Raw genomic sequence first — 25,249 nt, 5'->3', positions numbered from 1 at the left:
AGGTTTTCCTGTCCCATTTGTCTCAGCTTGAGATTAACACAAAGTGCTTTGATTAAAGCACATGCTGAAGTCCAAAATGAGATTCTGCTCGTAGTTTTCTTAAAAAGAAAAAAAAACCCCACCGTGTCTATCTATCCATCTACCTATTTATCCTCCAGCATGCTGGATTTTTTGGGGTGTTCTGTGCCAGCAGGGTTTCTTAAGCAAAGCAGGAACAGAAGGAGCTGACTTATACTTTTACTCTCCTCCTTTTTATCCAGTCACCCTGTGGACAGTTCTAGAATTACAGCCAGAACACTGTAAGACAAGCCTACTCTTGTAAGATAAGCCTCACTGTTTTATGATACCACACTCAACATCACCCACCCCACCCGCCCAGAAAAACCCCAACAAAACCCTAACCAGAAAAATGCTGTCCTAACATTTCCTTAAGCTCCATCTTTTTCCTCAGTTAACTGAATCCAAATTGTTTGGACTAAAAGTTGGAAATCCTAACCAGACCTCTGTAAGAGCAAGAAGGAAGCACCAGTTGCTTTGCTACTATGCTGAAGGACAGCAGCAACATACCCCAATTGTAAAGGCAGAGGAGATGACCAGCAGTCTCAGTCTGCCCACATACCTGCATTAACATGGCCACAGTCATAGGCCCAACACCACCAGGAACTGGGGTGATGTAGGAAGCTCTTTCCTTTGCTGTACTATACGCCACATCTCCTACAACTCTTTTTCCACTGGCCTTTGTGCTGTCTGGGGATATAAGGAAAAAGTAAGTTACACATCACTGTAGGAGGCAGCACTGGCTGAAACTGAAGACTTTTCCTCTGTTGGAGTAAACAAAACAGAAGCCGAGTATCCAGGAAGCTGTAAAAAAAGATAAAAAGTTAGAACAACATCACAAAATGAAGCTGTTATCATCATACTTCACTCAGAGTGTCAACATCTCATGCAACGTGTCTTTCCGTTAAGCGCCATTTATCCTCAGCCAGACAGATCTCCCTTGCCTTGAGATCAAGTGTTTTCTCAGTGGCACATGGCCCATAGGGCAGTCTTAAGATGACTCCAAAACAAATGCAAAGGGACCAAAGCACAGACCAAGCCTTACATCTCTGCACTAATAAACCACAAATGGGACACACAATAGAGATGTCACCTGAATGATCCTCTCACAGCTCCTGCTGCATTGCACTGAAGGATTAGTACGGCTTCCAGTTTGAAGGAGATATAAGCTAATGGTCTAAAAGAAGTGTGAGAGAAGAAACACGGCTGACTTGTTCCAAAACTCTAGGTTTACATTTGCTCTGTTCCATCTGGGAGGACATCTTGGCCTTACTATTGAACAAAATCACCTGCCTTTACAGAAACTGAATGCAGAAAGTGCTGAACTTTTCAATTACTCCTTGCCATTCTAATGATGGACTGGTAAACACTGCAGTTCACAGATCAGAGCTGTGTCAAAACAAACCTCACAGGTGACTTGAGAGCCCCAGTAGAATAATCTCCTTTCTCTCTGACAAAAAAAAGCGAAAAACAAACAAACTATATCCTGGTGCACTACATGACCTGACAACGGAGAAGCAGATACAGCACTTCTTTCCAGTGGTGACCTTCAAGGTCTCCCATAAAGAGAGAAAAAGACAAAATGCATTAGTAAACTAGCACAGTCATCTAAGGAAGTTGCTGATTACGGACACAGCCTATCAAAAAAGGAAAATTTAAGTTACTCCTGGAGTGGCAGATCCTCATTTCAGATCTGAGGACTCTAGGGAACTCAAGCAGTGTGAAAAACCTGAAGATAGATTTTAATGTTGTTACATTGCGATATTATATTGCATACAGTAAGTGTACATTTGCACAGAACACAATCAGTAAGTTTAACGTACATTTGGCGAGTGCGAGGAGAAGAAGAGAAACGAAACTCCTAAACAGCTGATTATATAAAACCAAAGAGGGAACAAAAGCTGTTCCTGCCAACACTAATTTTTAGCTGCACTGTTGCTGACAATTAACAGCTTGGATGTTTTGCTGTGTTTATGTTTTAATCAACGCTTCTCCCTAAAGTTCAAAGCCTGATCAACATCACAGCTGTTAAACACTGTTTTTACAGCAACTGTCAGCTTTGCTGCCTGAACTGCAGACCAGTCTGGCCTTCCAGCCTAGAGATCAGCTTAATCAAGACTGCAGAAGGCAAATAACATAATCATATTTTCCTCTAAGGTTACCAAGCAGGCTTACCAGCCACCCTGGCCAGGAAGTCTCCAGGCCCAAGAATGAAGAAAACAAGTAGGCACTCCAGACACAAACAGCCTGATCTGTTTACACAGACACAGTGATGAGCACAAGCCAAACAAGCCCCCAGACCCTGCCCCTGCATCCTCACCTCACACCAAGCACTGCTGAGCACAACTTGGGAGCTATTCCATTACCTTTAAAATATTCTTTTGCAGGGAAGCTCACATACAACACTTTCTGCCTCTCCCCGTAATTTCACCTTCTCAGTACTCATTATCCCACTCTTAACAAAACAAACGAACCAAACTACAGAGTATCAGTGACACCATAACCATTCCCACTGCCTGTGTCTTCTCTGGTCCAGCAGGTTCTCCGGCCAGCTGGAACACACAAGAGTGCATATCCAAGGACTTTGAAACCGAAGTAGTGAAGGACATGCCTACATGTATGGAATAACAGGTATGATGATATCCATCTGTCTCCAGAGACAGCTGTATGACAGTATGTATGTTGACAGTAAGGTGTTGAGAATTAGGTATGTTGAGTGCAGCTTCTGGACCACAGCTAATTCACAGTCCTGCTTTCACCAGGCACAGGCTGGGAATATCCACGTGACTTCCAAGCAAGCCTGTGCCAACGTACGTGCAACTAACACGTGCAACTAACATGTTTCTCATGGATATATGACTGCAAATATACAAGACCATACATGACCCTCATCTATAAAACATGATACCACCTGCCTACAGTCCGCTTCTTTTTTTAGACACCATTCTGAAAGGTGTTTCATGAGGTACCCAACACAACCTGACCTTACAGGCCTGTGATGACAGCTTGATTCCTAGTACACAAAGATACAGAGTATCAAGTCAAGGCTTTCTGTATCTTTCTAGCTCCTCTGGTATTTAAAGAGCATGGCCACCACGATCCAGAGGCTGATCCTCCTTTCCTGCTCTCATATCCTACCGTTCAAGGTTCCCTCTTGGCTAGGGCTGCAAAATCCCATAGCAGAGAAGAATGTTGAATGAGGTTGCTTCCTCCATCAGGACACAGAGAAAGACACCTCAGGGACTCTGCCATCTCTAGGAATATCCTCTGCCTGCACTGTTCTCTCCTGTAGCAGAACAATTTCTACAGGCCTGGATTAAGGCATTCAGAACATTTGGAAAGGGAGAAAGACACACTTGTCTGCTCTAAAAGATCCTCTCTTGTCTCTCTCTACCTGGAAGAGATTCTGTTCAGCTGTAGAACACATGAACATAAAGCCAGATGTGCTTAAACTGCCTACTCTACCCTCCAAACTGGCAGCCTTGGGGGTATACAGGCCACCCTCCAATTAAACATGTAACAGCTGCATTTGCACAGAGCTACATGGCTGTAACATTTTTTTAACTCTGCCTCAGCAAGTCTGCAAGAGGTTGATGTCCTGATATGTCAAATCATATTGGGATTTAACTGTACAGGGCTCCCCGACTTGCAAAGTATAAGCATATCCAGAGATTGCCATGTCCACCACACAACTCACACCTACACCTAGGAGACACCTAGCTGGGTGCGCTTACAGCTATGGTAAGATGTATGGCAACTGTGCTATTTTTCCACCCCTGCCATGGTCAAAGCACCACCACAGCTAGCAGCAATATTCTATCTGTACACTGATGCAGCTGCAGAAGCTGGCAAACTAGCCGCTGTTCCTTCTGTAGCATTGCAATTCCCACAATTCTGGCACTGTTTTCCCAAAAGATTAATCTGAAAACTTTTTCACAACCTATTAGAAGAGAAGAAAGAGGCAGGAGAAAATTCAGCAGCTTCAGAAAACCACATGAAAAAAAGAAAGTCTGCAGCATCCATCAATTTGAAATCTGACAGTTTCCACCGTACTCTACCAAGTCCTGATTACTGAGTCTCACAATGCCATTAAGTGCATTGTCATGCAACGTTGACTAGGCTGGGTGTACAAGAAGCTCAGATCTCTGTGCACAGCCCAAGGCAGCCTAATTGCAAAGAAGCAGGGATGTGTCCTCAGAGATGCAGTTTACATCAAGCCTGAAAAAAGGTCATACCATTATATGTCAGAAACACAATGGTCGTTTTATTTGCAGCATGTTAGTGGGGGAGGCTCCAAGCCATTCTGCTTCATGCAAATCAGCAGTGACCCTGTGGGTTTTGGCACACTGCCTAAGTTTGGGTAGCTTAGCACAAATACATCAAGCAACAAACAGCAACAGCAGATGACTTTTTAACTTTAATTAAGACAGAAGAATAATGTTTTAAAATGCAACTCAATGTCATCTGTGAGGAACAAGACTGCCGAACAGAAATTTCTTTACATTCCATTAAATAATGGCAACAAAATGTCTGATTAATTATGAAAACTACCTTTTAAAAGCCTTGTGGGCGTAGCAGAGAGATAGTTGGATGGTGACTAATTTTCCATATCATTCAATATCTGCAATTTGGATTTAAAACAAGATGAAAACAAATTGCCAGACTGTCTGTTCCTCCTCTATAAGGAAGGAGTAGCTAAGTGAAACCCTATCCTAAAATCCAGTATGTTAAAGCACTTTATTCTAGGCCAGAGCCACTGTCACCAATACTCTTGCAGAAGCTGCTTTGTTTCAAGACAACAGCTATTCAAGCCTAAGAAGTTAATGTTGTAATTCAACAAATCCACAGCTTCTTTAAGAGACCACTTGCCATTTATGTATTTTAAACATGACAGCTTAATCAGATCTAACTGCAAAGTAATGATAGCAAAGTTGTGCACTCACAAGTAACAACAGCCGCAAGACTTCACTATGTAGGTGGGGCAAATTACATTGATATTCTGTTGTAGTATTTCCTAGGCTTCCTCTTTCCTCTACTAATCATTAGCCTTATCAAAGGCAGAAACAAAACTACCCCTGATCTGCTTTAGAACAGTACTTTGGACCAAACTTTTTCTTTACTCTGGCATCTTCAGAGGTTGCCATCATTACCTAAGACAGATTTAAAAGAGAAAGAAGTCTGCATTGACTAGAAACACCAAGGAAACAGTATCCATGTACTTACTTAGCAACTGCATTTATATACAAATAAACACATCCCCACGCTTTATACATTACCCACGCACCTGGCACATGGTTAATTCCACAGTCTATTACGATTGCACCAGGTTTGATCCATTCACCTTTTACCATTTCAGCTTTACCAGCTGCAACCACCAGGATATCAGCTTTACCAACCTATTAAAAAAAAAAAAGTCAAATAAACAACTCTGTATCACACCAGTATTAGAAAAACACAGAGCTGCTTCAGCAACAACTGAGGTCAACTCCAGTTGCAGTGAAACTGTGTGCTCACCCATCACCACTGGAGGGATGAAAGGGCATCATCAGCAATTAAAGGTAGCTAGCAGTTCCTTGGTAAGGACAAATTCTTGCAGGCAGAAATTATGGCCTATTTTCACACTCTATATACCCTGAACTATTGATAGTCAACACTTCCCAACCTCCTTTGAACTCCTCCATGATTTCAAAGTAGATCACACAGACTACTTTTAGACAAAATTAAAGCCTTCTGCATATTCTTATCTTCCTCCCTTCAAATATCCCTGCATATTCAGCTGCTCTTTTCAATGCTAGAAATAACCCAGCCACTCATCAGACAGCAGCCAAGAACAACCCCTGCACAGGATGTGAAGCGGCACTTCACTTGTGGCAGCACTGCCTTGTGGTTTTTATGTCCAGCACTGTGTAACATGCAACTCCAGGGCAAGCTGATTCTAATTCAGCATTAATATTCATTCAGACAGTAATCAGTAAATTTGACAGATCTGGTCCAAAGCTGGCTGATTAAAGCTCGTTGACAGTTCTTGCACTGCTTCATTCATGTTTGCTTAAGAAGCTGCTATCCCTTGGAATTTTTTCTTTAATCTTCAAGGGAGATAAACTATTTTTAAGATTTCATTAAGAATTAGCACTTCAACTGTTAATCAACCTAATGACAGTCTTATTGAACAGCAGCTTAACGGCATGAGGCATTGCAGTGTTTCTGATCATCTTTGTGAGTTATATTCAAATACACCTACCCCCTTTTCAGCTGTAATACTTGCCTACAGAGCCTGGCAATGTTGATTGCTCTACAAAATCCAAGTAGGTGGCAGCACAGCAACACACTATTTCTGTCACTCTCACTGCTAAAGAGGAAAATGGTACCAACTCCCAATCACAGAAAACAGACTGAAGAAAAACCCTGGAGAAAACATTTGGTCTAGCATTTCCCAGCCATTAGAGCAAAAGACCACCTGGCCTTTTCAGAAAAAACCCAAAACATACGCTGCCTTGTGGGCCACTACATGGAGATTAGGAAGGGATGATTAAATTCTCAGCTTTTGCCCAAAGAAAACAAAACCAGTAATTTTATCGTTATACTTAAAACACTCTAAAGGGCCAAAAATAATCCAGATCCTATTCCACCAGAAGCACTTACACAACCATGCAATGAACAGGACTAGGAAATTCTTCCAGATGAAAGACAACCCCGACCCAATGAATTAAGAGTATCAACACACCACGTAGCGACACGCAGCTGGCAGCATTGGCTTGCAGCAGGTAACTACAGCCTCGTGCATCCAGCCTGTCTTTACCTCCTCAGCCAGCGTTGTGGTCTTTGAATGGCAAGTGGTTACTGTTGCGTGATTCCAGAGCAGCAGGTCATGCATGGGAGCACCAACAATCTTACTGCGACCAACAACTACAGCTCTTTTCCCTGCAACCTGGACACCTGCACCACAGAAAGTAAAAATAAGTCATTGTGCATAACAGTACAAACTAATCCAAATGGCTCTGGAGTCTTTTGGTCAGTTTAAGTCTAGCTCTGGTACTTCAGAATACTCTTTTTTCTTCTGGATTGTGTGTGACAGGGAATCAGAGTCGGGACGGAAGAGGGACGGACCATTTTAAAACTAGTTCTTTTACTACCTGAAAATGCAGAGATGAAATGTGGGATCTTAACAAAAGTTTGCATGTGCAGTCTTGTAATGTGCATAATTTCTCCCCTTACTAGAGATTATTGCACTCAGGAATAATGGATGGAAACCTCCTTACCTGTCTGCCTGATCAGTTCCATGCATCCTTTTGGTGTACAAGGAATAAAGCAGTCTCCAAGGTCCCCTCTAGAGAGTTTCCCGGCATTGATGCTACTTAAGCTGTATTTTGAAAGAAGAAAGGCCAAGTAAGATTCCCAGCCTCATGATCACCATTCAAAGGAAAGAAAAGGAAAAAAAAAAAAAAAAAAGTTTTCTTTCTGGAGTAGCTGTCATGCTCTCCAGGGGCAAAGTCAGTTTACCCATCTACATCCTTCTCGGGTGCAACAGCATTGGTTATTTTTTCTGTATTGATGGGTTTATCAGAGTCAAGTGGTAGCTGCACTATAAAGCCATGAACAGCCGGGTCTCCATTCAAAGAAGCAATGCACTTGAGGACCTACAACAAGTAAAAGCCAAAAATCTAATTGCTGATAAACTGAAATATGACTGATGTAAAGGAAAAAGCACAATACTATCTGGATTAAAAGATACACACAATACGTTTAGGTTTTCCACCCAAGAGTACAATTGACTCACTTTTTTTTATTTTTAGAAAAATACCTGTTAAAGTCTTTAAATTTTACATTGTAGTGCTTTAGTTTTCTTTTAAAAACAAACAAAAAAACCTCAGCAGGTTCCAGTTCTTTTTTTCATGAGTTAATATCCATAGGCAAGTCTTTTTTTATAAAATGAGAGTACAAATGTAAGTTAATTTCCTGAACCCAACAAAGTTATGTATGTTTTCATTACTGGCTGCATTACTTACGTCAGCTTCTGTTGCTGTGTTTGGCAGTTTTATGTGATTGGCACTGATCCCAATCTGCAAATTAGAACACCAACAAATTATCCGATTTGTGAACTGAAAACAGAGACTGATGTGGCTCTTCTCTCAGTCCAGCCCCGTCACAGCTACATTCTGTCACATTTCCCAGGTCTACCTCCTGTTCCTGTGGCTACAGTCCTATTATTTGGAAATACCATCAATGAAAGGTAAGAGAAAAGATTAGTGCTTTGCCTGCTTAGATTGGTCCATACTTCAACTGTCCTATTCGCCTTTTGACATGAGTAACATCATCTTGGCTTGCCAGCATACCGTACTGAAATGCCAGCAAAGACGCCAGATGTCACCTAAGGAAACAGGGACTCATCTATGTCCCGTGCCCTGCTGTAGCATGCAATATACCACTCAGTGACAGATGCAAGGTAACTGCAGGTACCAGACATTCAGGGAAGGTAAGCGCATGGCCACAGGTCAGGAAAGACAGAGCACCAGCACTTGAGACACGCACGATCTAGGAGATGATCACACAAAAAGCGGCACCAAACCACGCTGTTGTTACTGGAGCACCCCACTTGGCTAACTGTCAGGCTGCACACCTATACTGCTTCTTTAAAACGAAGATACCAGGCTAACGGTGGTTTCTCCGATATGGGCAAAGCTGAGACAAACCTATTGGATTTGCATCTGCTTTTTCATATTCAGATTTGACCTACTGTAGGAGTGTAACAAGAAATATTTTTGGCAACAAGTTTGGGCATTACCTCAGCAGCAGCCTTCAGCTTCATATTAATGTAGAGGTTCGAATCGTCCCGATTTCCAACCTAAGGATTAAAAGAGTTGAGTCACATTGCAGAAGTGAGACCTAGTCACAGGCCGAGATGGGCTTAACCCTTAGCTTCCTTGGAGCTACACCAAGGAGACAGAGGTATCCTTGAATAACTGTAAAACACACTGACAGAGGCTATAAGTAGCTGGAGCTTACAGGGAAACGTTCTTTCAAGTAACAGGCAGCTACAGACAAGTTGTCTGATCTCCTGCATAAACACATTTACACCTGTTGAAAAACCTTAGAAACACAGTGTTCTCCAAAGGAGAATATACTGCCTGCCATCTCATCTAAGAAAGTTAATTCTCCAGCTAATTAACATGATCAGCAGGTGTTGATAACAGTCAATTATCCGATTAGGCTTTCAGAAGAGTTGGGCCTCTTTGATACCCAGGAATCTTAATTTCATGCACATATGTGTGCCTTGATGGACAGATTTCTTCCAATGCTGTTTTGAACCTTGAGAATTTTCTTGCCAAATGAAAAAGCAACAAAACAGGAACAAAGTGATGGGCAAAGAAAAAGCAGTAAGTGGAACAAATGCCTGTAGTTTTTGGCAGTATGGGGATGCTTACAGTACAACTGCATTTCAGAAGACTGTCTGCATCATCCTGTATGTTTTGTTAAAGGTAATACTCCCCATAACCCTAAGAAAAAGAGGGGCAAATAAGGAAAAGCTGACAAGTATATTCTTGAAACCCCATTCCCCGGTACTTGGGAGCTATCCCCAGTTCTCACACAGATTACAAGCTGCAGGGGTGACTGCATTACCTTATCACCCAGCACACACTGCTGCTTCTTCCCTGGGGTTAGACAAAGGGGCTGTCTCCCCTTCAAAGTCTGCTGGGTTTAGGAAAAGGTATGCCTCATACAGGGCAGAAAAGTGCAGGCATCAGGAGATGTCAGCAAATAGACCATACATATATTGTGCAAAAGCGGACCTTCTGGACTACAGCACAAAAAATAAAGATGCACTGACTTATTCTTTGAGGTCAGAGAACACCAGATACCTCCCCAAGACAAGAGCACATATTGTGCAGGGTGCTATATTAACAGAAACAGCTAGCTGCCCTGACTTAACTGAAAAAATAGACAGCTGAGAATATCAGTATTAGGAGATGAACTCCAAGCCCAGACCATCTGGTAGCTTACAAAAACACCAGAGCGCCAAAAAGCAAACAGGTTGTAAAGGACTGAGACAACTCAGGATTGATGAGAACATAGGCCAACCAAGAAAAAAAATCCAGTAACACTACAAGAAAGCCATTTTTGAAGACAGTTTACAAGGTCAGCAATTCAGCAACTTCCATCAAGGCATTCCTTACTAAATTTTAAATAAAAGACTTTCTTCCTTCCTTTCTAAGCACCTGAGGACAAGTCTTCTCTAGATACGATCTTCTTAAAACTAATGGAAAAAGAAAAACAGAAAAAAACCAAACCACAAACAAAATCGTCCCTGGCATTGAAGAGAAGCACGGTCTTTCGTATTGTAGTAGTCTTTAGCACTCTATTCCAGGGACAGGCAATTCAGGAGCCCAAAATACTGAATAAGGACAGAAGCTACTTCTGTAAGCAGCCACTTACTACAGTCCATCAACCCTTTGTGGCTACACAGTTCCTTCCTGTTACATGACACTTGCTACTGCTAGCCACCTTCTGATCTAATAAGCACAAAGAGTTTCCATTTCTTACAGCTGCAAGGAAAAACAAAAATCACCGTAATTCTGCCAAACACAGGCCACATCCCTGTGCCGAAGAGTGCATTTTTCCTCCCGAAGTGTTTCTGTGTAGACTTGAGCCCTTACTCACACTTCTGACAGGCCTCAAGTTCACCAGTGGGATTTTGTTCCACCCTGTGCACTCCAAGTCTTCTTGGCCAAAGGTGGTTTTGGTTGGGGTCTGCCCCTCACCCTCTCTCTCCGTGTTCTGATGTAACAGCAGGCCAAATCCCTTAATAAACACCTATTTCAAAGATTTCTGGTACAAGCATCTCTGAAAGCTGACATGCTTGGGGGCTCACACAAACGCAGAGACTTAGAATAGAGGCTACAAGCACTGCTTCCTCTTAATGGGCAAGAAGCCTACTTTCACCATTTCACAAACACAACGCTCAGAGAACTGCAAGAGTCTGATGAAAGAAAATAACCCGCTCAAAACCCCCAAACTGTTTCTGGGCCTCAGTGCTTGGAGAAAAGGCATCACAGAACTGTGTCACCATCCCACAGGGAACTCTGCCCTTCTGTTCCTTACAAAGCGTTATCGTTGCAAGGCAGCTTCAATGGAGCTCATCAGCTGTACACTTACCATTGCAAAGCAACACAGTTTTTCTGTAGTTGTCATTAAAGAAAACAATACCTGCAAAATTGCGAGTCCTGGTCTGAAGCCTGGAAATTTCTCTTTCATCTCAGCAACTTGCTGCTTTAGTCTCTCTCTCACTTGTCTGAAGACGAGGGAAAAAAAGAAAAAAGGTAGGAGTTAATCAAGGGGTTGAATTCTCATACAGTGCAAGTCAGGAGTTGAAAAGATGACAGATGGGCAGACAGGCAAACATGTAGTTATGCTTTGAGTACACAAGCCCCAGCCATCTCAAAATAATATTAATGTCCATAAATGATTATGATGCTTTGGAAGTTTCATTTAAACTGATTTTTTTTTTTAAACTTCACACAGTGTCTCTCCACCCTCCTCTTCATCATCTCATAGGATAAAAGGGTTAAAAAAAAAGTACAAGATCTGGCATGGCAATTCCTGGGATTTCAAACTCCCTACTCAAAAGTAAATCATCTTTCCACATATGCTGTACCAGATCTAACAGTCTTCCACAGACACCAGTCAACACCATCACACGTGCTGTCCTGGTAAAGGATGACCAATCTACAATGGTAAAACTCTGGAAAAAAGCTAAGCAAACAGGGGGTACCCAAAGATACACCTCTTCTGCAGCTGGGCAGTACTATGTGTTTCTATTCCCTGCCTGCTTGGCCTAACCCAGGCTGGACAGGCTGCAGCCCTACACCCACCTTCCTGCCACCAGTCTGCTGCTGGGCTTGTCAACACACAAGTAAGAAAATGCCCCCAGCCTAAGGGCTTCCAAACAAGAGGAAGACTTTTCCATGGGAGCAGGAAGAAAAATGGGAGGTGGAGAGAGGTGAAGTAGTCAGGGAAATTAGCTAAACCCTGGTATGCAGTGTGTGGGTCAACTCATCAGTGAAGAATAGTTTAAGGATACAGTTACTAAAATACAACTCTGAAATGGAAAGCAGGAGAGGATTCCCTGACTAGTTAATCTAGCTCAGATGTCAGCTCATACCCAGTTTACTATGCAACGTTTTAGAGAGAATGAGCACCCACCACTGATAAGTTAGTCACAGACAGCTCAAAAGCCACTGTCACCACCCTCCCCTGCCTTGCACTGCTCTCTAATTTCTCAACCACTGTGTGCCCCCACATGCATGAACCTTCACTGGGGAAGGTGGTGGCGAAGAGGTGCTGGTACAAGGTTCAGTGTGCTCATTCCAATTTGAAATTCTGCCTAGATGCAGACCCAGCATCACTGCTCTATCTCCCCACCAGAGGCACTGAGGATTCAGAGAGAACTGACCAGTCATGGCCACCTCACAGGCTCATGGTGCTGGAAGGGGCTGTGGCACTTCACTGCAAATGCAGGAGATACTCAGAAGCAAAACCCAGGTAAGCAAACCACACAGAGGCTTGACAGGTCTGTGCTCCACCACATGATCTCCAGCCCATGTCCCACCCACTGTTTATTAAAGAGATGAGAAGGTTCTACCACCACGCTTAGCAAATTTACCCTGCTCCAAACACCCTACCATTTAAAATACAGATGGTCTCCCTCCTTGGGCTCATCTACCCAGCAAACGAGTATCACAAGGTCTGCTACTTCCCAAGCAGAACCAGACTTCCCAGACTGGAGGAGGTGCTGTTGGTGCCAGTTCATTAAAAATGCGCAAGTGTACAGGGACAGAAAGTAGCTGATGCCAACTGGGAGGCTGTGATTCCTGCCACCATATAGGAATATTCCAGGATGACAGACAGCCAGTGAAACCAACTCTACCCTGTAAAGATGAGCTCCAAATAAGCAATGCCAGAGGCAAGAAGAAAGGGAAATGGGAGCACATGGCTCTGCTGCAACCCAGCAGCACTGATCCCAGGGGACCGTTGCAGCCAGCCCAGACAGAAGCAGCCCTAGGCTGGTTAGGTCAGATCTTGGGGGAATCCTGTAATGTCCTAAATCACGCACCTCTTGGCCCGCATCCTGAATCATGCGGTGAGAGCTCTGCTGCACCTGAGGAGTGGGTTCAGAGAATTTATAGGTGTTTGCGTCTGGCCAAGCTGTTCAAAGTCTCTTAACATGCTTTGGTAAAAGAGGCTGTTTTCCACCTTACTTAAGAAACAGTAGTTCCTAGGCTTCCTTTAGATATCACCTCTGTAAAAGACCTGACACTAAGACTGGCTGGTAAGTTCAGAAAACAGTGTTATAACAAGCCTCGTCCTAGCAATTCTCCATGCTGAAGTGACAGAAGTTCATCTGCTGGGTAGCAAAATCACCAACTGCCTCTCCTTACACTCCAGCCATAAGCTCCTAGGGAAGGCACCGAATCTACAACTGCAAACACAACAGGGGCTGAGCTCATGAGCAGTCTGTAACAACAATGCAATGATCCCAAGAAGCATCAGAAACCCACTGTGCGTGGTCTGTGAGTGGGTACTGCGGGCCAGCTCTTTGATGGAGCTGTTTCTGAGAACTGCCTCCAGTGTTCCAGTAAGGAAAGCACAGCACTGGTTTGTAGTCTGCAAACAAACGTGAAATGTATCATAATTTATGACGCAGTAAAGCCCTCACAAGGGACAGTCAACTGGAAAGGGTCTCAGATCTGGGTTTTACTTTTAATCCAGTCTTCTCAGTGCAGGAGAAACAAGCCCTCCCAAAGGTCTAGTTTCCATCTGTCTCCTGTGAAGCAGGGCTGTAGCATACTTTTACCCCCAGCAGCCATGACTATTCACACACTATATTGCTGTCACTTTCTTTAATTAGGCACTAGCTCACATCCCCTTCAGCTACAGAAGAAAGGTTGCACACGCTCAAAGTGGTGCTGCCGGTGCCGATCTGCTTCAGAAGCCCTGAATCAAGAAATCACTTGTTAGACAGCCACCTAGTGTTAAGTTCCACTCTGGTTACCACAAAAGCCACAGGTACAAAGGTTTGAGAGAAAATTAAGGACAAACCCCCCAAATCCTTAACTCTGAAGACTGGCAAATACATTACAAAATAATCTTTGTGAGCCAGCTGCTATTCAGTGATATAGTTTGTGAAGTTTTATTGTAGACTTCAGATCTTCACAAAGATAAAAGTTCATGTTGGCAAAACATTTTTTTCCTAGCTGTAGGAAAACACTTTTAGCCTTCAAACATAAATTTGCAATTGTATGTGGCTGTTTTTCCAAAAGCCTTCCCTCTGACGCCAAGACCCCTCCTGTGCCCACATGTCCTTCCATAAACAAACTCACCCTGCAAACAAGGGTCCAGGGTCCACGCAGGTTAAGGACAGCACACAGCTCTAAGCATACAGTGCAAAAGCCAGCTCCAAAGATTAAAGAACTTGTTAGCCTTTCCTTCTCTAGACTGCCAGAGTGAGATGAATTTAAATTCATTAAGTGAATTTCCCAGATCAGCAAAGGACAAAGCACACTCCTCCAGCTCTGCTGTAAATGGAGAGAAGCACAGCTCCCACGTCAGTGCCGCCTCAGGCAGACCCCACCACCACACCTATGGGATTATGCACACGCAATGGCCCGGGTGGCAAACACACATAACACCATACTGAAGATGACATCAGGCCGCTTCTGTCCCTCCTGTGAGTAACAGTGTCCAGGGACTATCTGAATATTGTTGAACATATGACCTGGCAAGTACCTCCTCAGAGACAATGATGCTCTAGAAGAGGTCTGCCCCCAGGAGGGTTTGGCCTTACTGCCTGGATCACAGATTCTCCAAAGGTTTCAGAAACACACATCAGAAATGCTCTTGCTGCAGCCCTCCAAAAACATCCGTATGAGGCTGATGGCCCTCCCCAAGGTCCTCCACCTCCTGGTCAGAGCTGCTGTCCCTATAGCCATTCCTCCTTACACCCTGCAGCACTGCCACTGCTCGCTTTCTGTTGCCCCCATAACAAACGAACTGCAGTGTGGAGAGACAAGCTTCCCATTCTCCAAACCATCATGGCACCACGTCCTAGCTAGCAGCACAACTGCATTATCTTCAAATACTCTGAAGATGCCGCAAGCAAGCACGCCCTAAAACATCCTACTGGTACCCAAAAAGAGACAGAGGGTAGTCTCTCCTCTGGGAAGACACAGGTTGGCTGTCCCAATGGAGTGGCACTGAGATGGGAAATGCCTTGGGGAAGTCTATCTGAATGCTGCTGGTAATTCGACAGATGGCTCCAGTTGAGGGAAGACATCATTTAGGCAACAGGGATGGGACCAGTTCACAAGTCTCCTGCCCTCTTATCTCATGTTCCACCACTGCATGATCCTGGCACACTGCCACAATCTCCTAGAAGAACTCCCTACTACTTTCTACCACTTCCACCCTCCCAAGTTTTTTAACTGCTCTTTTGGTTGCATCAGCACAAATACTTGCATGAGCACTCTTCAGGCCAGCTAAATACATGACAATGCTTTTGCTTTTTTAGACAGTTTTTTGTAACGTCCAGAGCATTAATCCAAGGAGGGCTACAAAATGGCTGAGCTGAAGAAGCAATCATCTGTAGGGGATGGGACAGACAGCATTTGAAGACTTCTTAAATGTGGCTGGCTGCCAACAGAACAACAGTTTCGGTTTCACATGAAGCTGAGTCTTTAAAACTTATATATGAGTTTGCCCCAAACGTGAGTTATACCATGAACTGTCATGACTGGCCTCCTATGCTGCAACATCAATCACACCAATCAGGTCTGCATCCCAAAATGGATGTCATGTGCAACGCCCAACCACCAGGCGATTTAATCAGAGAAATAGATAAGGACTCAATCCACCTCTGTGGGGCAGCAAGCACTGCAGACAATACTCTAGGCCATATCTACAATATTCTGTCTTCACAAAGAGTGGTATCAAAATTTTCTTCTTTCCACAAAGGGGACATGGCCATCCCCTACAAGTTTTTTTCCCTTAGGACTCCCCTTTTCCACGTAATCTGGTGGTGATGTGCACAGATCACAGCACTGTGGCTCTGTTATCCACCAGACAATGTTTTCTCCTAGCTTATAACCTCTTTGGAGCAGGGTTCCATTTTTTTATTTTAATTCTGTGTCTATACAGCATCTAACAAAAGGAGTTCTTGCTGATATTTGAAGTGGTTTGGTGGCACTGAGCGGTACTGGACCACACAGTTCACCTTAACTTAGCACATCTGCAGTGTAGGACCCTTCAGTGCATGCCTGAAACATTGTGGGTAGAATCTGGAAAACGAGATTTCACAGAATATGGTTGGTTTTTTTCAGTTCAGATTAGCTTTAGCTGGAGTTTCAACAGGGAACTCCACAAAACTTTTGAAGTCCAGCCTGAAAAAGCTGAAGAGTTGTCCCTGCACTGTTACCTCCAATTATAAGCTGAGCCTGATCATTGCTATATCCAGTACTTAAAACTCAAAAGTACTACCTGGCCCATCCCCAGGGGCTGCGAGGGGCATTAAGTCTTCCCTGCCACCCCAATTATCAGCCACTCATCCAGTGGGCATTGGTCCACTCCTGGTGCTATCAAACAATTCAGGCCAAGTCAAGGATTTCCAAACCTGGCTACTTCGGATCATAACAACCGAACAAACCTCTCACTGCAGCAGACACAAGCTCTAAAGAACAGCCACTGCAATGTTTTGCTCTGAGTAACTATTTTAGACACAGAAACTGAGTATTTTTATTTTAAGAGAATACTAGTAATAAAATAAAAGGCTGGGAACACTGTATCTTGATTCCCTTCAGCTCTCCATATTCTGCATACTTAAACCACTGTTTCTCTGCCTCTTGTAAGTCATTTGTTACTGTACCGTCACACAATAACTCACCTTTTGCAACTCATTTGACAATGAGGCAAATTTCACTTGCAGCAAAATCGAAGGCTGAATTACTAAACAGACATTCAGAAAAGTACAGGAAAGCTACACTGAGATAATTAGCCAGCTCAGACTGATGCATAACTCATCCAACATTTAGCATCTTTCAAAGACTGTCAGGTACAAGTTTGTTTCTACTGAAAGAAGAACCCTTAATGAAAGAAACATTAACTTAAATACCAAAATCCTACAAACACGTCTGCTGCCCTGTATATTCTTCCCATGCACAACATAAGCACATTTACTATCCACACAGGTAATATTCAAAGCCACTGAAAATGTCTATTTTCCTTTGTATCTCTTCCAAACCTTTCAAAACTTTCTAAGAGTGAAGTAGCTTTATCTCCTCATCAAGTCTTCCTTATTTATAGAGACAAGGAAGCTTGCTGTCTCTCTCTCAAAGTGTTTATTTTCTTTACACGTTTCACAAAAATAAGAATGCCACTATCTACCTGGATTTTTGTTTAAATAACTAGCATGACTGAATCAGTTCTTTTTTTACCTCTCTTTGGGGAAGGAGTGGTTGGTGGCAGAAGAATGCTCATCATACTTAAAAGTTTTGATTTAAAATACACACAGAAACCCAGAATTATGTAGCTGGAACACTACTTGATTGATTCACCTAATTTGTTCGTATCTGACTGACTTACAAACAAACATTTTTCTTGATTAAAGGATAAAGTAACAAAACCCACCTCCTACAAGATAGCAATTGAAAAGATTTTTGCAGTTGATGCAAAGTCAGAAACATTCTCTTTTTAAGCAGGCAATTCATTTGAAAATTCCTAGAAAAAACACTTGCCTATTGCATCTGCTGCTGCTGCCAGACTCTTGGCCTGCAGGTGAACTCTGCACAATGAGAACCCTCTGAACCAGCACTTCTCTAGAGGGTCTGGAAAAAAAGGGACAGGTATCTGCACAGCAGATAGCCTATTTCTTCATGCCTCCTTCAAGTACTCCACTAGCAAAAAGCAGAACTACATAAGCCCATTCCCATGGAGCACACAATGGTTTTGTTATACTGGACACAAATACAGCAGAAATAAGGGAACCGGTACATCTGCAATTATTTTTCCATTTTGTGTTTCTTCAGGTCAAGATTTGGTGCCTTTGGAAGACAGGCTTCAGCCAAATACCTCAAGAGATGTGCTGGAAACTAAGCAATCCTTTCTCCTGTACGTGCCTATTAAAAGCTTATGCCTCTTCCCAAGTATTTGCACATCACCAGGGTCTTCATCTCTGAAAACAGCTGCTACTATAACACAAAAACCAAACAAAAAATTTCACCACTGCATCTATAAATTTATAAGTAAGTAAGTAATACAACATGCACTGCCAGGGAAGCTAGAGGTTTTAAGGTGAATGCTCAGAATACGTCCAACAGACACTCAATGTATGCAAGTTAGTACCTTTCCAGACTTCTAGTCACTCTAAAATTGCAGTAACATGGATCTTGAAAGGCCCTACTACAGCTCAGGGGCACTTTCTATGCCAGAGAAAGGAAACCCGCACTAAGTACCAGCAGCAGCAAACACAGGCATGGCAGAGCATGCAGGCCTCAAGACTGCCAAGAGCACCAGGCGTAATGATGCGCGTAAGACTGAGAGACTGCAATACCCGAGTGGTCCCAGCCCAAAAATGATCAGGTGAAAAACATGCAAACAGCGTTTCACCATGGATATTGAGGTTCAAGACACATTAGGCTTACTTTCCAGAAACGCTCCGCTGCCAGTTAGATGCAGATGTGTTGTACGTAGCAACACCTAAGATCAGGTCTAACAGCTTCTCTGAGATTACTTTAGACTACTTCAAATTTACTCTTTCTGTCCAAATCCCCTGGTTATAGATGGCAAGTACCCAACGAACCTACCTAACCAAACCCTGCTTCCACAGAATATAACAGAAACGTTACTTTTTGCTAAACACTGCATTTTCCTAGGGTTAGGGGAATTTATTTAGCTTTCTTACGGGATGCGTACGTTTAGTAGCAGCAGGAATAATAAGCAAACTAGAAGATGCAACACCGGCTCACCTATACTCGGGCCTTGCCATCTAAGTAAAACCTGAAAAGTACACGAAAACCTTTTTCTTTGGGGTCTGCCGAATCCTCCAGCTTTGGCTGGACAACCGTGCACTCCCACTTTTGTGTTACCCGACACACGGACCAACGTATTTCGGTCTCGGCAGCCGGGACCCGCGGGCACCGCGGCACTGAGGCAGCTCCCGCCGCTGCGGGGCCGGTGCTGCGCGCGGCCGCCCCGCTGGGCTTCTGGGGGGCACTGGCAGTATTCTGCCTTCCCCTGAAGGCTTGTAATGCTACCTTCATTTTAATACCTCCCACAGCTGCCAGCCAGGCAGAAGCGAGCTCTGACTGCAGGGCTGCGGCAGCGCTTCAGGGTGTCTTCAAACCTGCTTCGTCCCGGCAGAGCCGGAGCCAAGGCCACCACTGCCCCGCTCCCCTGGCCGGCGGGGCTGGGACCCCCCGGCCCGCCAGCCACGCCGCTTTCCTTCCCCATCGCGGCCATCCCGAAGGCTACAACCCCCCGCTGCTCCCACAGACCTTCCCCGCCCGAGGGAGCCCCGGCCCGGCCCGCGGGCGCACGGCGGGAAGGGCGGGCGGGTGGCCCCGCGGTACATACGCGGAGACTATCTTGCCGCTGAGGATCTCGGCGGGAGCCATGGCGAGGGCGGGCTGGCAGCGGCCGAACGCGGTGGGGCTCCCGGCGCGTCTGCGGGACGTGCCGCCCCCCCAGCTGCCCTACTCCGCGCCCCACGTGGCCCCAAACTTTCGGCGCCCACCGGCCGCACCGCGCAAGCGCTGCCTCCGCCCCGCGCCGCGGAGGGAGGCGAAGGGCGCGTGCCGAGGAGCACGGCACGGCCGTCTCCTTCCGCCGCCCTGAGGAGCCCGGCACCCGGCCGCGGCTTGGGCTGAGCGGCGCGGCGAAATGGCCGCCAAAACGCTCAGAGGCGCCGCTGCCAGCTCCGGCCTCGGCCTCCCCTGGTGCCCTGCGCTGGGGGGAGCGGGCCTGGGCCGCAGGGCGGCTGGCAGGCTGGCAGGGCGAAAGCTGCTGCCGGGGTGGGGGCTGAGGGGGGCGGGCTGGTGTCCAGCGCTGGGCTCCTGGCAGTAGGCTCTGCATAGCCAATTCTCGGCCATATCTTTTAGAAAATAGCAACTCTGTGTAAGAGTAATCCATGTGTTTCATGCCCTGGTGTTGTAGTACCGTGGTACTCACTCTTGAGAGGTTAGGCTAAAAGCAGTTCTTGCTCTTAAGGGTTTCACCACATTAGGCCAGCATCAAGCACCAAACCACTGGCTAGCCAGTGAAGAAAGAGGGCAATGAAGAAGAGGGCAGGACTGTGGCCTAACGTTCACAGGAGGTGGCAAGAGTGAGAAACAAGTTCCTAACGGTGGCTTCCAAGGGATGTACTTGAGGTAAGTAATCCCATTAGGACTGGTGGAGGCGCAACCTCTTGTTAGATCTGTGCAGCTGACCATGTGTAGTGTTATCTACATAAGCAAGGCTTCTCCTTACTCTGCAGGCCAGCACAGGCATTTTAGGATGTTGCTTAGCGAGTCAGTTCTCAGTGGTTTTCCTCACCCATACGGCAAAGAAGTGATTGGGGCCCAGCCAGAGCTGAGGTGGGGAAAAGCAGTTAAATGTCACCAAGGCAGATTTGGTCAGGCAAGATAATGCCATGACACAGAGAACTTAAGGAACTCATCAGTGTTCCCTGCTAATATCTAGGACACAGTTAAAGAACAGGTCCACAACTCAAGAAACTGACATTTAAAAGGTCAGGACAGGGACCTGGCAAATAGGGATTGATGATGGGGTGGGCCCATGTTGTTGGGTTGCCGTTGAGGGCTAGTAACCTGTTCCTGTGCCCACAGTAAAGCCATACTTACTGTTTTGGGACCTGGCCATGTCTGCTACACATGGTGTAAGTACCGCAAAGAAAGAGGATAACCTCACTGTGAGTTAAGAAGCTATGGAGAATAGGGGTTGGATGCTAAACCAGCAGTGTTCCTGCTGAGAATTTGAGACTGAAAAGGCCTACGTGAAATGCTTTCACACAGATTTTTACTTTGCATAGAATGCATAGGTTTGAAAAAATAAAGAGCCTATTCCAAAGAGTTTGCTGTGAAAGCATTAAATCTTGCCACTCCATAATGTACTTGGTTCCAAAAGGGGTTTGGGGAACCATCAGATTTTGAGATGGGAGAAGTGCAGGCCTCTCAGCTTCCACCTAGGGCACAGAATTATGAGGATGGAAATATATGGGTCCTTCTGTTTCAGAAGCTTTATGGTTGCTTCTCTGGTATTCTAGAAAGGGAATATAAACCATATATAGTTAAAAACTTACCTGAAGATAAGGCTTTTCTTCTTTGAATTTCCGTTCATAGCCTAACAAGTGACATCTTTTCTGCTTTCTTTTCTATTGAGGGGAGAGTCTGGTACCTTGACTTGATTAAACTACCTTAAGTTAACATGTTGTAATTGTAGGATTAAGGGTCAGAAATTTCTCTTTAAAAGTGACCTGGAAAAGACAGAAAATTTGGCATTTAGGGCTTTTATATGCTAAATAGAAAAAGCTAGAAAGAATGTATTTTTATCTTCTTTCATTATGTATTCCTTGTATTTCTTGGAATGCTCCAACAGGCACTTGCAGTATTATACAATCAAAACTGAGTTTACACAGTTAACTGGGAGAGGGATTTTTCTAGGTTATAATTCTGTGCCTTATTTGTTTCTTCTTTGCCTTTATCTGTACCCTGGTGGGGCAGGGGGAAACCCCGTGTCTAAAAAAATATGCAAAAGATGGACTCCTTCAGTTAAGGACAGGACAAGGTCACAAAAACAACTTTTGCCAAAAAAAGATTTGACACTCAGGATGGTAGTGTAAAAATACCAGGAAATGAAAAAAAAAAGCAAGCCACCTATTTAAAATATTCAGATGAGCCTTATTTGCAGAGCGAGCAGAAGCTGTTGCCATCAGGAGCTGTGGATTCCTACCCAGAGTTGCTAACTTGCATGATTTGCCTGCGTGTGTGAGCATTAACATCATATGCTGCTTTTCTTAAGGCCCCAGCTCCTGAAAAAAGATGTCTCATGATGACAGATACAGCTTTGAAGATGACCTGAATTTATTGTAGAGTCTAAAAAATTGGAAAGGAAATAAAAATAATTCTAAACAACTTATTTCATTATTGTTGAGCCAGTGTCTCATTTTTGGGGACAGGCTCATGAATTTTAAATTATTATGCCAGAAAATCAGACTAGCTAACCTCCTTTTACTATAGCGTCAAGTTCTTTTGTATTTCTGATTTGTCTTATGTGGCAGTCAAGTACTAAAGCTGAGATTGTTACTTATGCCTTTATGTAAGAACATGTTCTTTAACATTTATTCTTAATTGTCATCCTGAGGTTGAAATACCGGAAATGGGGTGGGAAAGGAACGGAAAAGGGATTATGTGGTGAGAAATGGCTGACAGACCCTTTTGCTCAGTTCATATCAGAGCCTAATCCAGCCCCAAAATGCAGTAAAAAAGTTAAAAGCTACTATTCACATATAGGAAATCTCAAAGGAACACAGTGGTAAAGGAGACAAAAATGTTTACAAAGTTTGTAGCAATGATCAATGTTTTATGCTTCCAGTACAATTCTTTTGATCATATTAATGCAAAAGAATGAGGAAAAAAACCCCTAATGCCATGATAAGAACAGACAGAACATAGTCTTTTTTTGTACCAAAGCAAACTTATTTTCTAATGGGTCAGTTACTTCAGGATGGGCTGAAGCCTCAGAGTAAGAGAGACCTCTCTGCTCCTGAGTATTGCCCCAGAACAGTTGTTCTGCCTCACTCACCTCCCTGCCAGGCATCCCCTGGGTTTGATTTGGCAGCTCCCACAGTTTGATTGTTTACCTTTGCATCCACCCCCTCTTACCCAACATGTCAAAAGTCATGGAGGTTACTCTTTAAAAAAGCCACGAAGGCTGCAAAATGCATGCCAGAAAGACTTTCATTGTTGTTGGTGAGCCAATGGCTGTGCCTCTGATAGCACAGGGCCCCAAAATCTGGGATTTGTTATGAGAAAATGAATCATCAAACTAAGGAGAAACATTAGGCTTTGCTTCACCCCATTGAGTGGGACAGTTAGGATAGGACATTGTCTCCAGTTAAGGAGGAGGAACATAAAAGTAAGATTAGCTTAAACCTTGGTCAGAAAAGAGATTTTGAGAAAGCCTGTTTGTGGGAGCATGTCAGAAAAACAGTATTAGACTGATTCTTCAAAGGCTTACAGGGAACCTTTCCTGTTTAGAGAAATGTCCTGCTGAACAAAGCAGGACTGGTTAAATGAATGTGGTTGCTCTAGAATGTACCTTACCTACCGTGGTGGAGAATGCAACTTTGTAGTGGGGTAACAGTGACACATTTAAATACATGCTATTTGTGAACTCTCCCTTTGATGAGAAGATGACTGAATTTTGATGTAAGGCTTGAGGTTGACCTCAGTGTACATGCTTTGAAATAGCTCTTATAGCTAAGCTGTGTTAATGTAATAGTCAATAGCATGAGCTAACATTTGTTCTGTCATAAAGTGTCTCCCAAGTGTAGTTAACCCCTAATCTGTGTAGCTGTCTTGTGTGCCCTATTCATTTTAGATACGTCACAGAAATAACAAGTTGGTGATGCAGCGGGCTGTTGCATAGTCACTGCAGAAGTACCTGTCCTGGGTTAAGATTGTATTTGCTCTCTGACCTTCTCCTCAGGGTTCCTGGTCCAGTGCCTGAACTAGCAGAAGAGGGACTTGGAGTGCTCCTCATCCATTTCAGTGCAAAGGCAGACAGGTTAATCAAATCGCTTCTGAGAGCAGTTTTGACTACAATGAACTAATTTTCTATAAAGCAAGTGACGGGTACTTTCATCACAGGTTTTTCTGGCAGGGAGGTAAAGCTGGTTGTGTCCAACAGAGTGGCGGTAACAAGCAGGCCTCTGAAGTGCTTTTCTGACCCCTGTCTCAAGCTTGCCATTCACGTGCCTACTGTGCAGGGGGTTTGTGTTGACCATGGTTTATCTATCACTCTAAGGACAGCAACAACCAGCTCAGACTATCTCCAGACTTCTACTTGCATTACTGTGCCAGTGACACAAAATGCATACTTGAGTGCATTTTCCATTGGCTGCTTTTCTTGTTGCTCTTTTAGCTAACTTGCTTTAGGTACGTCACCTTACCTTCACTCAGAAATCTTTCAACACTTCTCATTGACCTCCTAGGGATCCTGCAGAAAAAAGATGTCTTGTTAACAGCTTGAAGAATTTTGTGTCACGCTTGATTCCACTGTAAACAGTGCAAGAGTGAATGATAATTATGGGCCCCAGGTTGTCCTGACTCTTTGATGTTAAGAGATAGTTCAGAGCAAAGAAACCGTTTTCTAAGTAGTCCTCTCTCTCACATAATAACCATTCCTAATACTTCTACAGCATGTTGTGGCACTCCCTGCAATAAAACAACAGCCTAATCCACTATCCCAGCATGCTTGTGAGTAGTGTATTGCCCCATTTTCCAGATAAGGTAGCTGAGAAAGGATTAATTGATTGCCTAAAGAAAAATACAGACATAAGCAGTGGAGCTGTGATTAACTAGCTTGTCATTTCTACCTCCTCCTAATTCTCCTTGGCTAATAATTTTTAGTTAATGGCTTCTGGCTACATAGGACTTTCCCCCTTTTTTCCAACTGCTAAATTTTACTAGAAGAATATAAAAAATATATTTCCAATTTTTCTATAGACATACCCATTATACCAGTTCCACCTTTCTAACTGCATAGGAAGTTGCACATGCTGACACCGGCAGAGATAGTCAGGGAGAAGGGTGAGTTTCAGGGCTGCAGGTAGGAGAATGTCCAGAAGACAGATTTTTTCCATTGCAGTTTAATCCACACAGCCTCTTGGATAATTCTCTGAGCCCAAGCAAGGATATCTTTGGCAGAGCAAGTTTGCGTCACTAGTTCTGTGCCGTCTCTGCAAGTACCTTCATAGAGTGCTCTCTCAACCAAGCAAATCCTTCTTTTGCAGTGTCCTGCAGAAACCAGAGGAGGATGAAAAGATCCTGTGAAGTCTATGGTAGGAGAAGTCCAAGGCTGGCATGAAAGCAGACACAGACTACAATTCCAGCAAGTGGCGTATTTGGAGTTAAAAACAGGTAAATGG

General features: G+C 44.1%; 2 protein-coding genes across 3 annotated transcripts in view; one reads left to right on the top strand and one right to left on the bottom strand.

Annotated features, from left to right (window-relative positions):
• The window catches only part of MTHFD1 (methylenetetrahydrofolate dehydrogenase, cyclohydrolase and formyltetrahydrofolate synthetase 1), a 42,759-nt gene extending 22,945 nt beyond the window's left edge, over positions 1-19,814 (bottom strand). The window contains exons 1-9 of the mRNA XM_080395854.1: positions 19,675-19,814; positions 11,260-11,344; positions 8,840-8,899; positions 8,064-8,117; positions 7,558-7,694; positions 7,317-7,417; positions 6,857-6,993; positions 5,342-5,453; positions 620-747 (exon numbers count right to left, since the gene is read on the bottom strand). Coding sequence (XP_080251980.1) covers positions 620-747; positions 5,342-5,453; positions 6,857-6,993; positions 7,317-7,417; positions 7,558-7,694; positions 8,064-8,117; positions 8,840-8,899; positions 11,260-11,344; positions 19,675-19,715 — 855 coding nt within the window. The 5' untranslated portion in view covers positions 19,716-19,814. The remainder of the gene's footprint in view (positions 1-619; positions 748-5,341; positions 5,454-6,856; positions 6,994-7,316; positions 7,418-7,557; positions 7,695-8,063; positions 8,118-8,839; positions 8,900-11,259; positions 11,345-19,674) is intronic.
• Positions 19,815-19,966: 152 nt separating this feature from the next.
• ESR2 (estrogen receptor 2) overlaps positions 19,967-25,249 on the top strand; it is a 98,046-nt gene continuing 92,763 nt past the window's right edge. For both annotated transcript variants that reach the window (XM_080395856.1, XM_080395855.1), the window contains exon 1: positions 19,967-25,241. The gene's annotated coding sequence lies outside the window, so the exon portion shown is untranslated. The remainder of the gene's footprint in view (positions 25,242-25,249) is intronic.

Source organism: Falco punctatus (assembly GCF_963210335.1).
Source record: "Falco punctatus genome assembly, chromosome: 7".
Classification (NCBI taxonomy): domain Eukaryota; kingdom Metazoa; phylum Chordata; class Aves; order Falconiformes; family Falconidae; genus Falco; species Falco punctatus.
The sequence above is the reverse complement of the archived record's forward strand: the minus strand, read 5'-3'. Positions and strand labels throughout refer to the sequence as shown.